At 46.4% G+C, this 12,797-nt stretch overlaps 1 protein-coding gene across 3 annotated transcripts in view; it reads right to left on the bottom strand.

Moving 5' to 3' along the window:
- LOC311517250 (mitogen-activated protein kinase kinase kinase 3-like) overlaps positions 1-12,797 on the bottom strand; it is a 122,031-nt gene that overhangs the window by 41,127 nt on the left and 68,107 nt on the right. The window contains exons 4-5 of one of the 3 annotated variants that reach the window (XM_084621955.1): positions 4,450-4,493; positions 3,081-3,180 (exon numbers count right to left, since the gene is read on the bottom strand). The exons of 1 other annotated variant lie outside the window; for it this stretch is intronic. In XM_084621955.1, the coding sequence (XP_084478081.1) occupies positions 3,081-3,180; positions 4,450-4,493 (144 nt within the window). The remainder of the gene's footprint in view (positions 1-3,080; positions 3,181-4,449; positions 4,494-12,797) is intronic. One more of the 3 variants, XM_084621956.1, reaches the window with a different exon arrangement.

Below are 12,797 nucleotides of genomic sequence, written 5' to 3'. Positions count from 1 at the left end.
GAAAAGGCCAAAGGCTGCTCTCAATGGAGCGGAGTTACTCTAGATTTACACTGGTGTAATCGAGAACAGAATTTGGTCCAGAATAAACTATTAGCCCAAATACAGTATGCCATGGACACGCAAGTTGCCTTTCTGTAAGTTCTGTTTCATTGGTTTGTACTATTTCCATGATAATGTTCTCGGATGCCTAATGCCCTGTATATCAATAGGTGCAGATTCTCAGACACAGAGACTATTTACGGAAAGAAAAAAAATTTAAGCCCATTCTTATGCTTATAATTATTTATTGGTTCTAAAACAGCAGCACCCTGTGGCCTACTCAGGATCGTGCTAGGTGCTCTGCAAATGCACAGGCAGGCATTCCCTAGCAGAGGGTACAGTATATTACATAAACTTCGATTTGTTCTTGTTGGAAGAATCTTTCACTGGAAAGAAACCTGGAATGAAGTGACTCACTCCCAGAGAATTCCATGCAGGGTTTTTCCAGCAGGGACTATCAGAGAATACCCAAGATTAGAAAATGTGTAACATTTCTGGCTACAGTCAAAGCTACAGCCTAGAGGGCCAATTCTGCCGTAGTGTTAGACATTTATGATGAGCAATAGCAGCAGCATCGCTTGCAGGATTTGCACTTGCAAAACCCAAGTGGCATGGCAAGTTCAAATGGGTTCTGCACAAGTCTGTTCTGTTATCTGACCACAGAAAACACATATGCAAGTCATTTATGTATGTAAAACTGTGCCTATGCAAATGGAATCCTGGCAGAAATCCCTTCAAAGACATGGCTCTAAATGATGGGGGGTTTCTATTTGTTGGTCCAACCCCACTCTGCAAAAAAAAGGAGGAAATGTGTTTTTCATTTGTACTTTAATTAAGGCCCCTAATGATTGTTTTATACATGAGCAAGCAGGCCGTGGGTTTCTTTTGCTTTCCATTTCAAGCCAATGGGATATGAACCAGACTGTCTAGTAGAGCTGGTTGTTTTTGATAGTCTTGCAGAAAGTTTCCATGAAAACAAAAAGCTTTTAGGTCAACTTTTTCTTCACAAGTTTTTGGGGTTTTGTCAAAAAACTGGAAACGGCGAAAGTTTTTCCAACAGAATCCTGAAAACTTTCATTGAAATTGGTCATTTCCCACAGATTTTTTATTAACTAAAAGGCAATTTTTCATCAAAATTAAGTTTTGAACAAAAACTCTGACCAGCTCCACTATAGAAGCAGGGCAGACTTTGCCATAAGCACAAACCACCAGTGTCTGAGGCTGTATGATCAACCCCACGGTCTGATTCTGCCTTCAACAGAGGGACCAGATAGGAAGACAACTCATAGCCTGCCCCTTCTGAGCTCTTGGTAGGACCCCACAAATCACGGTATGCAGTGGTATGTAAATAATGCCCTGGTTCGCAGGATTGTAGATGACAAGATGACCATGGTTAAGCCTATGATTTAGTCACAGGTATTTTTAGTAGAAGTCATGGACAGGTCACGTGCAATAAACAAAAAAAATCACACCCTGTGACCTGTCCGTGACTTCTACTAAAAATACCCATTCCTAAATCTTGTGGGGAGAGAAACACTACTGGGGGCACCCTGAGGGCCGCTGCTGGGGAGTGGGCTTGGTCCAGTAGCTCCGACCGCCCCCAGGACCGCTGCTCAGGCAGTCCCCAGAGCCAGCTGCACAGGTCACTTCTCGGATGGTCCCCGGGGCCAGCTGCCTGGGACCACCTGAGCAGCGGCCAGTGCAACTGGCTCTGGGCCTGCTCCAGCTGCGGGGCCACTCCAGAAGTGGCCGGTGTGGCTGTCCCCAGGGCCATCTGAGCAGCTGGACCCGGAGCCAGCCGCTTGGGCAGCCCTGGGGTCAGCCACATTGGCCGCCGCCAAAGTCACGGCGGTCATGGAAAGTCACCTAATCTGTGACGTCCGCGACCTCAGTGACAAACACAGAGCCTCATCCTGGTACACGCAAGGCTTAATTTGTGCCAATGCTTTCAAAGGCTGAGCCCCTGCACCTCTAGGCTTGGCGGTTCGTAGCCCTGGCACCTCTGGGGCTTGCCGCATCAGTTATGAAAGTAAAAAAAAAAAAAATTGTTTGAGCCCCGGCATCGCTTTAGTAACAAATTAAGCACAGGGTCCGTTCCTTCAGTCCTTAGAAATCCATGACTCCACACACTGATGGCTGAGGATGAGCGTGCTGAAGCTTGCATGGGGCCACTGCGTCTGCCACAGAAACATACGGGGGGAGCGTTCAGTTCGAATGCTAAGCTAACATGGCTTGGAACTGGGATGCTACATTAAAATGAATTCCGTGCTGGCACTGGAGGGCATTAGGGTACACTTAGCCACTGAACGAGGGCAGCACAAGGGGTGAAAGTACAAGCTTCCCTAACACTTTAGCTGTCAGGGCGTGGGTTCAAGTCAGCCCAGATCAGCAATGACCTCACATCAATCCCATCTGAGGCCCCCTTCAGCGGAGCATATGAAACTAGTATAGTGGCTTCAGCCCAGTTCCTAGTGAGAACCCCACATTGCAGCCTCGAAAAAAGCGGGTATGAACTGGCAGCCTTGGTTAATACGTTACATACAAATAATGTTTGTTGGCAGCCGCAGCAGTGGCCCCTGGGATTCAGTGAACCAACCACTCCTACAGCTGCCCCTATCGGACCAAGCGCGTTGGCAGAGAAGGCTGTACTGCTGCCAATTGTGCTGTACCCGTCCTGTAGATAAGCAGAGGGCTTAATTCTCCAAAGCTGTCAGTCAGTCAAGTTCTGGGTTTTGTGGACCCTCCCGCATCTGAGGGGGTGGACCGTTTGTTCTGGGGCTTCACCCACCATCCCATACCTGTACTAAAGTCGCTCTGAGAGAGCCAAGTTAGCAACTGCTCCCTGTTTCGGTGTCTAGACACAGTTCAGTCAGGGTCGTAACAAAGACCTATTGCACGCTAAGTAGGACAGAAAACATCAGGAAGGATTGTCCTCTTCCCCATCCATATGTTCTGTCCCCAAATTAGAGGATTAGGAATAAACCACTGTTTAAGTCTGAAACTGGGACACTGCCAGGCTGTAAACACAAACAGCTTAGTACCTCATTGTTTGCATAGTGCAAATCCATCATCTGTCCAAAAGCATCCATGACTTTCTGTAGCACTTCTTTGAATTTGACTGGTCTTGGAAACTGGAGAATCCTGTACGTACATACAGAAAATGAACAGCACAGGTGTCATGTGGGTATATGGGTGCCATGGTATTGGCCAACGTTTTGGAGCAAGGACCTGTATTCTTATGCCATAAGTGCCATGTTAATAAATAACAGTGATCAATAAGCATGGAGTAGTTCATGGCAGTGAACCCACAAGTAGCTTCCCTTCCCTCCCACAGAACAGCTACAGGTGGCTGGGGAGCACAGACCCTGCTCTTTGCTAATGTGGTGCAAGCTGTCTGTGCTGCCCAGAAAGAATTCTGGCTGACCCCACCAAGATCCTTCGGAGGCTTCCAGCAGCAGCCTAGACCCTCTGCCCTCTCCATGGTGTACGGGTGCTAAAACCGGCAGGATCTAGCCCAGCAGCACATCACCTAGATTTAGCAAAGGTGCCACCCACGGGGCATTGTCCAGTTTTCTTTGTGTTCTAGTGGTGTTTCTTTGAACACCCCTGACTAAATCTGGGGGCAGAGGGCGTGCTGCTGAGGGGGTACCTGTGGGGGGGGGAATGCTGTTGTGGGGGTCGCCCCAGGGGGCCATTGCTGGGGACCACTGGAGCAGCAGCTGCTCTGGCTGCCACAGGGACTGCTGCTCGGGCAGTCCCCAGAGCCAGCCACACTGCCCGAGCGGTGGCTGGTGTGGCTGTCCCCGGGGTTATCTGCTTGGGCGGCCCTGGGGTCAGCCACACTGGCCACTGCAGAAGTCACTGAAGTTGCAGAAAGTCATGGAATCTGTGACTTCCACGACCTCCGTGACAGACACAGAGCCCTACTCATAGTGCACTAGTTATCATGCATCTCAGCCTGAGAGATCCTGACTCTCCGAAGTGTCCTGCTCTGCCACGGTCACTGGACCCTCCAACAAGCTGAGAGCCTTCCACATCAATGTCAAGCAGGGAGGGCAGGCTGCCTTCAAATCACAGCTCTGTTATTATGGGACCCATGCCCAGAACCTGGTTATCTCAAATAAATGTCACAGGCTACTAATCAAAGAACAAACTCATGTGGGAGGCCTGAAGTCCAGCTAAGTTCACCGGTTTGAGAATAGAGCTACTGGTGAGTGGCATTTAATGAATCACAGTTAGAACCAATTTGCCTGTGCACTAGTCCCAGGAAATACTTATGGCTGAATTCACAGGCCTCTCCCATGCCAAGCTCTCATTGCTTACAATGGGAGTTACATTTGCAGGTGAGGGAAAGCAAGGGCCCTTTCCCCCCTGCGCCAAGGGAAATGCAGGAACGGGTCAGGAACGCACCTTTTCTCTCCATCATATTCAAACTTGATCCTGGCATTCCGCTGCTGAAAGAGAGAAAATCAGTTAGCTCCCAAGATCCTGAGAGTCTAATTGAAATGGATCTGATCCAAATCCCACTGCAGTCATTGGAAAGGCTCCCACTAACTTCAGTGGTCTTCAGATCAGGTCCATTTAGGGCCACATTGCCTTCTGATTGTAAACTCAATAGAAGCCAAGTGTATCAATGGGAGCTCTGTGCTCACCTACTTGAAAACTGTACTTGGTCCATATTGTGATAAAAATAAACTTCTGCATAAATAAATGGCACCTCCACTAACTGTTAACTACTCACCCTCTAAAGCTACATCATTGATAAACATAGTTTAACAACAAGTTACATTTATGCAGGGTGAAACTTGCAAAAGCACTTAAATGACTTTGGCAACGAAATCTCATTTTCAAAAATGACTTAAGTCTGATTGAAAGTAAATGGGACTTCAGCTCCTAAGTCATTCAAGTGCTTTGGAAAGTTTTACGCATAGTGTCTCTCTCAGCAGAAGTTCTCAGAGCCCTTCATCAACTGAAATAAAGCCCTGCAAGCTGCATGGACTCTTTTCAAATACACCATAATAGAGGCTCAGCTTAAATGTATATCCCAAATTAAAAAACACAGTAAAAGAACTAAAGAAGAGCCACCGTGGCTTAACCACCATGTAAAAGAAGCAGTGAGAGATAAAAAGGCATCTTTTAAAAAGTAGAAGTCAAATCCTAGTGAGGTAAACAGAAAGGAGCATGAACACTGCCAAATTAAATGTAAAAATGCAATAAGAGAAGCCAAAAAGGAGTTTGAAGAACAACTAGCCAAAAACTCAAAAGCTAATAACAAAATGTTTTTTAAGCCTGCTACAACAACCAGTGGGGCCCCTGGATGATCGAGATACAAAAGGAGCACTTAAAGACGATTAAGTCATCACAGAGAAACTAAATGAATTCTCTGCTTCAGTCTTCACAGCTGAGGGTGTTAGGGAGATTCCCAAACCTGAGCCATCTTTTGTAGGTGACAAATCTGAGGAATTGAGATTGAAGTGAGGAGGTTTTGGAATTAATTGGGAAACTTAACAGTAACAAGTCACCGGGACCAGATGGCATTCACCCAAAAGTTCTGAAAGCACTCAAATGTGAAATTGCGGAACTATTAACTATGGTTTGTAACCTGTCCTTTAAATCAGCTATTGTACCCAGTGACTGGAAGATAGCTAATGTAATGCCAATATTTAAGAAAGGCTCTAGAGGTGATCCTGGCAATTACAGACCGGTAAGTCTAACATCAGTACCGGGGAAATTAGTTGAAACAATACTAAAGAATAAAATTGTCAGACACATAGAAGAATATGAATTGTTGGGCAAAAGTCGACGTGGTTTCTGTAAAGGGAGGTCATGTCTTACTAATCTGTTACAGTTCTTTGAGGGAGTCAACAAACATGTGGACAAGGGGGAACCAGTGGACATAATATACTTAGATTTCCAGAAAGCCTTTGACAAGGTCCCTCAGCAAAGGTTCTTACGTAAATTAAGTTATCATGGGGTAAGAGGGAAGATCCTTTCATGGACTGAGAACTGGTTAAAAGACAGGGAACAAAGGGTAGGAATAAACGGAGAGGGCTAACTACTGGTGTTCCCAAAGGGTCAGACCTAGGACTAATCCTATTCAACCTATTCATAAATGATCTGGAGAAAAGGGTAAACAGCAAGGTGGCAAAGTTTGCAGATGATACTAAAGTGCTCAAGATAGTTAAGACCAAAGAAGACTGCGGAGAACTTCAAAAAGATCTTACAAAACTAAGAGATTGGGCAACAAAATGGCAAATGAAATTTAATGTGGGTAAATGTAAAGTAATGCACATTGGAAAAAAATAACCCCCACTATAAATACAAATATGATGGGGGCTAATTTAGCTACAACTAATCAGGAGAAAGATGTTGGAGTCATTGTGGATAGTTCTCTGAAGACGTCCACGCAGTGTGCAGCGACAATCAAAAAAGCAAATGGGATGTCAGGAATCATTAAAAAAGGGATAGAGAATAAGATGGAGAATATCTTATTGCCCTTATATAAATCCATGGTATGCCCACAACTTGAATACTGCATACAGACGTGGTCCCCTCATCTCAGAAAAGATATACTGGCATTAGAAAAGGTTCAGAAAAGGGCAACTAAAATGATTAGGGGTTTGGAACGGGTCACAATATGAGGAGAGATTAAAGAGGCTAGGACTTTTCAGCTTGGAACAGAGGAGACTAAGGGAGGGATATGATAGAGGTATATAAAATCATGAGTGGTGTGGAGAAAGTGAATAAGGAAAAGATATTTACTTGTTCCCATAATATAAGAACTAGGGGCCAGCAAATGAAATTAATGGGTAGCAGGTTTAAAACAAATAAAAGGAAGTTCTTCTTCACTCAGCACACAGTCAACCTGTGGAACTCCTTGCCTGAGGAAGTTGTGAAGGCTAGGACTATAATAGGATTTAAAAGAGAACTCGATAAGTTCATGGAGGTTGAGTCCATTAATGGCTATTAGCCAGGATGGGTAAGGAATGGTGTCCCTAGGCTGTCTGTCTGTCAGAGGGTGGAGATGGATGGCAGGAGAGAGATCACTTGATCATTACCTGTTAGGTTCACTCCCTCTGGGGCACCTGGCATTGGTTACTGCTAGTAGACAGGATACTGGGCTGGATGGACCTTTGGTCTGACCCAGTATGGCCGTTCTTATGTTCTTCCTGCGTTTCCTGCTTCACCAGTGAGGTGAATCTCAAAAATTTCTGGCCCTGATTTGCCTCTCATTTATACAGTGTAAATATCCACTGATTTTGAGGGAGTGAATCCTGGTGTCTGTGAGAAGTGACTCAGCGATTTGGGTTCACGTCAAATGAGCATCCAAAAGTTTTGACTGGGAATGGCCCTGACCCACCCCATTTCTCCTCGGCCAAATGCCCCCCAAGCAGCAGAGGACTGCATAATCCAAGCCCAGATCCATATCCATATTTTGCAGCTGGCTGCTACCTCTAGAAAGGTTCTGAACCAGAACCCTTGGACCCGAAACAGTCTCCCTTCCTCCCTCTGAATTTTGGGATGTTTGAAATCCGGTTCAATACTTCACCACTTAGACCTGTCTCTAATGTGGATGCTGATCCAAAGCTTTCCAAACGGGCTGCACTCTGATGTAAGCACCTGAATAGCACAGACCTGGAATTCTTGTGGGAACACACTTCCTCATGCATTTCTGATGCTTTTCCTTCCAGTGCTGGCTGGAGCCAGTGCACTTACTAGGAGAAGAGGCCTTCTTGGGATATTTTAGCACTTAAGGTTCAAAACTAGAAAAATACCCTCTTTTCCTGAAGCACCAAAAATTGGTGGCTGGTGGTCTTTATTATTCTAAACTGGCTCACCTCTCCCTATGCTGTATGTTCGCTCTTCAGGCATGGCTTTTAGGGGCCAATCCTCAGCTCTGCAATATCCCTGGACTTCAGTGTGTGTTGCATTACTCAGAACCTCTCAGGATCTGGCCTTTTAAAAATTATCCTAATGAGTAGCTAGCTCCTGGTCCCCCATCCAAGACACAGCCATTTTAGCCCTGCCTTCCTTCTGAAGGGTGAGAGTATGGAAACTGTGCCTTCATGCTCTGGAAATGCAGGGTTAGAGATAAGAAACACGCTCAGGAAGTGTTGTCACCCACCCATTCAGGAGTTATCCTTTTCAGATGCAGGGAGTATGCGACTGATTCTTCATCAGTGCTCCGCCCACTCACAGCCTGTGCTGGAAGGGAGGTGGGGGAATACGTTTGTTGCTAATGGAAAGAAAATAACTAGTTTAGTGTGTATAGGGGGAGGGGAGGATAGGACTAAAACTCCCCTCGTTAATTGGTTCCCCCTTTGAACCCAAGTGGTTCAAGTGCAACAGGGTGAGAGAGGGGGAGGGGAGCAGGATGACAGTATGCTTCGCGCTCTGTACCAAAACTGCGGAGATTTGGGGCAGTGGAAGGTCCCTAAAAGTGCGGGGGCCACCAGCACCCAAACCGTGGCCCCACCTCCTTGCACTGCCCCTTCCCCCTAAACTCCTACCATCATGCCCCTTTTTCCGCTGAGCCCCACCCCTGCTTGCTCCTCCCCGCCCCTTCCCTCCTGTCGCTCGGCCTTATGGCTGGTAAAAAGTGATGGGGCTATGGCCAGGGTGAGTTGCCTGCTCTGCAATAGACTCCCTGTGCAGCCTTGGCCAAGTCACTTACTCTCTCTGTGTGCTGGGGCCGAGACGGAGGTGACTGGGTCTGGTGATTAGAGCAGGAGTCGGAGTTGGAAGTCGGGCCAAGGGTCAGAGCTGGAGACAGAGAGTCAGGTCGAGGGTTGGGGTTAGAGCTGAAGTCAGAGAGTCGTGTCAAGGGTTGGAACCAGATTCAGAGACCATAGGCAAGGATCAGGAACAGGTCATGAAAGCAGCATCCAGGGCTTGGTCTATACTACACAACTTTTAGTGTGTCACTACAGCCATGCCGCTAAAAGTCGTGCAACGCAGCCGCTGTTTGTTGGCTCTCCTGCCAACAAAAAACTTCCACCCCAATGAGCAGGGTTAGCTTTGTCTGCAGGAAAGTGCTCCTGCTGACAACATGCTGTTCACACTGGCACTTGTCTCAGCAAAATTTTTGTCTTTCAGGGGCAGGTTTAAACACCTCTGAAAGACAAAAGTTTTGTCGTTTAATTGCCAGTGTAGGCATAGTGCAGGAGCCAAGCAAGAAGGCAGGGCCCAACATAGCAGCCAGGTAGAGCCCATATGTGCAGACAACTTCCTGTGCCCCTCTTTAGGTTTCAGTAGGAAGCCTCGACCAATTCGAGTTCACATGCTCCTCCCACCAGGGCCAGGGAAGCATGGCTTGATGTAACTTCAGGTTTCATGGTTTCTCCTACTCAGTTGGCTAGTAATGGGCCACAGGGTAGGAGCAGGGCAGCAACTGTTGACTAGGAAATCTGCAGACCCACTTTCAAGAACTACATGGTTAGGACAGTTTGCCTTGCTTCCCCAGCTGTGGAGTGAGGCGAATACTCCCTTTCCTCCACCCTTTGTATGCCTTGTTTGTGAGCTGTTTTAGGGTGGGGACTGTCTCTGACTCCTAGTCTAACGGGTCCTTGATCTCAGCTGGGCCCTCTAGGTGGAAGCCAAGGTCACTTCTGTATGTGTATGTACAGTGCCCAGTGCAATGGGATTGCGGTTTTGATTGGATTCTGTAGGTTATACCGTAATTAATAAAAGCTAACACCATCAGCGAAAGTTGGGTGGATGTTACAAGCTCAGTTCCAAAATAGTACTGAGTCCAGTTTGGTTTATTTCCTTACCTATGTTGCTATGCACTGTGAACAGCTCCTGATCATTACGCTGTGAGTGAACATAAGAATGGCCATACTGGGTCAGACCAAAGGTCCATCCAGCCCAGTATCCTGTCTACTGACAGTGGCCGATGCCAGGTGCTCCAGAGGGAGTGAACCTAACAGGTAATGATCTAGTGATCTCTCTCCTGCCATCAGTGGCGGATTAATGATTTTGCCGCCCTAGGCCCTGAAATAATTGCCGCGCCCCACCCTCACAGCAGCTCCCTGCCCTAGCCCACCCCAGCTCACCTCCGCTCCGCCTCCTCCCCTGAGCGTGCTGCCAGGTCCTGCTTCTCCCCGCTCCCTGCCAGTGCTTGTGGGTGAAACAGCTTCACGAAGGAGGGGGAAGGGGGGGAGGAACGCGGGGTGCACAGGAGAGGAGGCGGGGCCAGGGATTTGGGGAAGGGGACCAATAGAGGCAGAGAGGGGGCAGGGAAAGGGCAGAGTACGCAAACTGGCACCGGGGGAAGCAGCCTCTGGCTGCTATTATAAATTCGCCGCCCCTGCAGTTTTGTCGGCCTAGGTGTTAATACGCCACTGCCTGCCATCCATCTCCACTCTCTGACAAACAGAGCCTAGGGACACCATTCCTCACCCATCCTGGCTAATAGCCATTAATGGACTCAACCTCCATGAACTTATCCAGTTCTCTTTTACACCCCGTTATAGTCCTAGCCTTCACAACCTCTTCAGGCAAGGAGTTCCACAGCTTGACTGTGCGCTGAGTGAAGACGAACTTCCTTTTATTTGTTTGAAACCTGCTACCCATTAATTTCATTTGCTGGCCCCTAGTTCTTATATTATGGGAACAAGTAAATAACTTTTCCTTATTCACCTTCTCCACACCACTCATGATTATATATACCTCGATCATATCCCCCCCTTAGTCTCTGTTCCAAGCTGAAAAGTCCTAGCCTCTTTAATCTCTCCTCATATTGTGACCCGTTCCAAACTCCTAATCATTTTAGTTGCCCTTTTCTGAACCTTTTCTAATGCCAGTATATCTTTTTTGAGATGAGGAGACCACATCTGTACGCAGCCTTCAAGATGCGGGCGTACCATGGAAAGCCCACATGCAACGTTTGCCCCATCTTAGCAAATACAAGCTTAAACGCATTGCAGATTTATGCTGAGCAAAACAGTTTCTCAGACAAATAAGTTAAAAACAGCTCGTTGCTGGAAAATGTCAAACACACTTGTAAAAACTCCAGAGGGGGAAAAGAAAAAAAAGAACCCTGCTGCATCCTTTTCTTCTACATTAACAACAACAAGGCAGATCTTCCGCAGACAGCGGCCAACAAAAATACACCAGCTGCCCCACATAATTGCGCTCCACTTGTGAGGAGAGAAACATAAACAAGCAGGGTACATTGGAGAAAAACACTTTGAATGTAAATATATATATAAAAAAAACACTAAAACATAAAATAGGGGTTTTAAAACCCTTATTTGGGAGGGAGAAAACAAACTGGAAGCTAATCAGGTGGTTACATTCTTGTTTTGAATCCTTCCCTCACTTTACATAAAGTTATTAAATCTGTAGCTAATAATATTTAATTCACAATGCTTTCTACTTTGTCAGTACATTATTATTATTATTAACCTTTCGAATTTTGGTACTGCTTAGAGGTCCCAATGAAGATCAAAGCCCCAAGTGAGGTGCTGTATCGACACACAGCAAAAGACAGTCCCTGCCTTAAAGAGCTTTTAGTCTAATTAGACAAAAGGGACAAAGGAAGTGCTATTATTATCATCCTCATTGTGCAGGTAGAAGTGGAGGTACAAAGAGACTAACGGCCAGATTTTCACAACTGCTCAGCATACTGCATGATCAGCTCTTGAAAATTTGGGCACAGATTCCCCAAGACAATGCTGGGTGCTGAGCACCTCTGAAAATCAAGCCCAAGTTGCAAACTTGGAAATCTGATCCTGGGTGATTTACCCAACATCACAGAGAAGGCTGTGGCACAGCCAAGCACTGAACCCAAATCTCACAAATCCTAGTTCAGGGCCCCAACCACAAGACCAAGACATGAGCAATTACAGCACCATTCATACAAGGATCTCAAAGCACTCTGCAAATATTAAGGGGCAGATCATAAGAGACTCTTGCATGTAGCTGAGGGGCCATGCAAGAAGCCTACCACTCTCTTATGAAGCTACACAACAGCAAGCACCTGTGCCATGGGATGCTACATAATCCTGGCCACTTAACCCCCTTTTACAACTGAGGCCCAGAGAGGGTAACGACAGCCTCCTTTGGAAAGCACTTTGAGATTTCCTGATGAATTGGGCTACACATGTGCCAGGTATTCCATCTTAATTTACTTTCTTCCTTTCAATGGGAGGTATTGGGCAGTGCAGGAGAAAAGGTAGAGAGGTGGCAGAAAAGCAAGTGATACATTTAGTGAAACACGAGGTGGCCATGCTGGGACATGCTAACTAATATTATTTAGCTCTTGAGTGCTTCACCCATAGAGTTCAAATCACTTTACAACGTGGGCAGGAATTAGAGCAGGACAAAATTTCTGATTTTTTTTTCAATCAAAAAATTGATTTTGACCAAAATACCGCTCAATCATTTACAAAAATACTCTGGTTATTAATACTATTAAGTATTATTATCTCAATTTTAAAGATCGGGAAATTGAGACACAGATGACAAAATGACTGGCCTTAGGTCATACAGCAGGTCAGTGGCACAGAATGCAGGTCTTTTGACTCCCAGTCCACAGTCCTATCTTTTCTCTCACACTCTAAGCTGCCTATCGCTGTAGCAGGCAGTTGATCTTTACAGGGCTAAGATTAAAATCATTCTCATATGTCCCATGTATTCCTGTAGCACAAACGTTTTCAGACACCCCCACCACACACATACACCAAGCTCTCTGTATTTGGTGTAAGATCCAAGGCCTGAACCAGAGGCTGTGAACCAGTCACGCCAGGTATTAA

The sequence above is a fragment of the Lepidochelys olivacea genome, assembly GCF_965140295.1.
Source record: "Lepidochelys olivacea isolate rLepOli2 genome assembly, chromosome: 2".
In the NCBI taxonomy this organism is placed as follows: Eukaryota; Metazoa; Chordata; order Testudines; family Cheloniidae; genus Lepidochelys; species Lepidochelys olivacea.
This window is presented reverse-complemented; position numbering and strand designations above follow the sequence as displayed.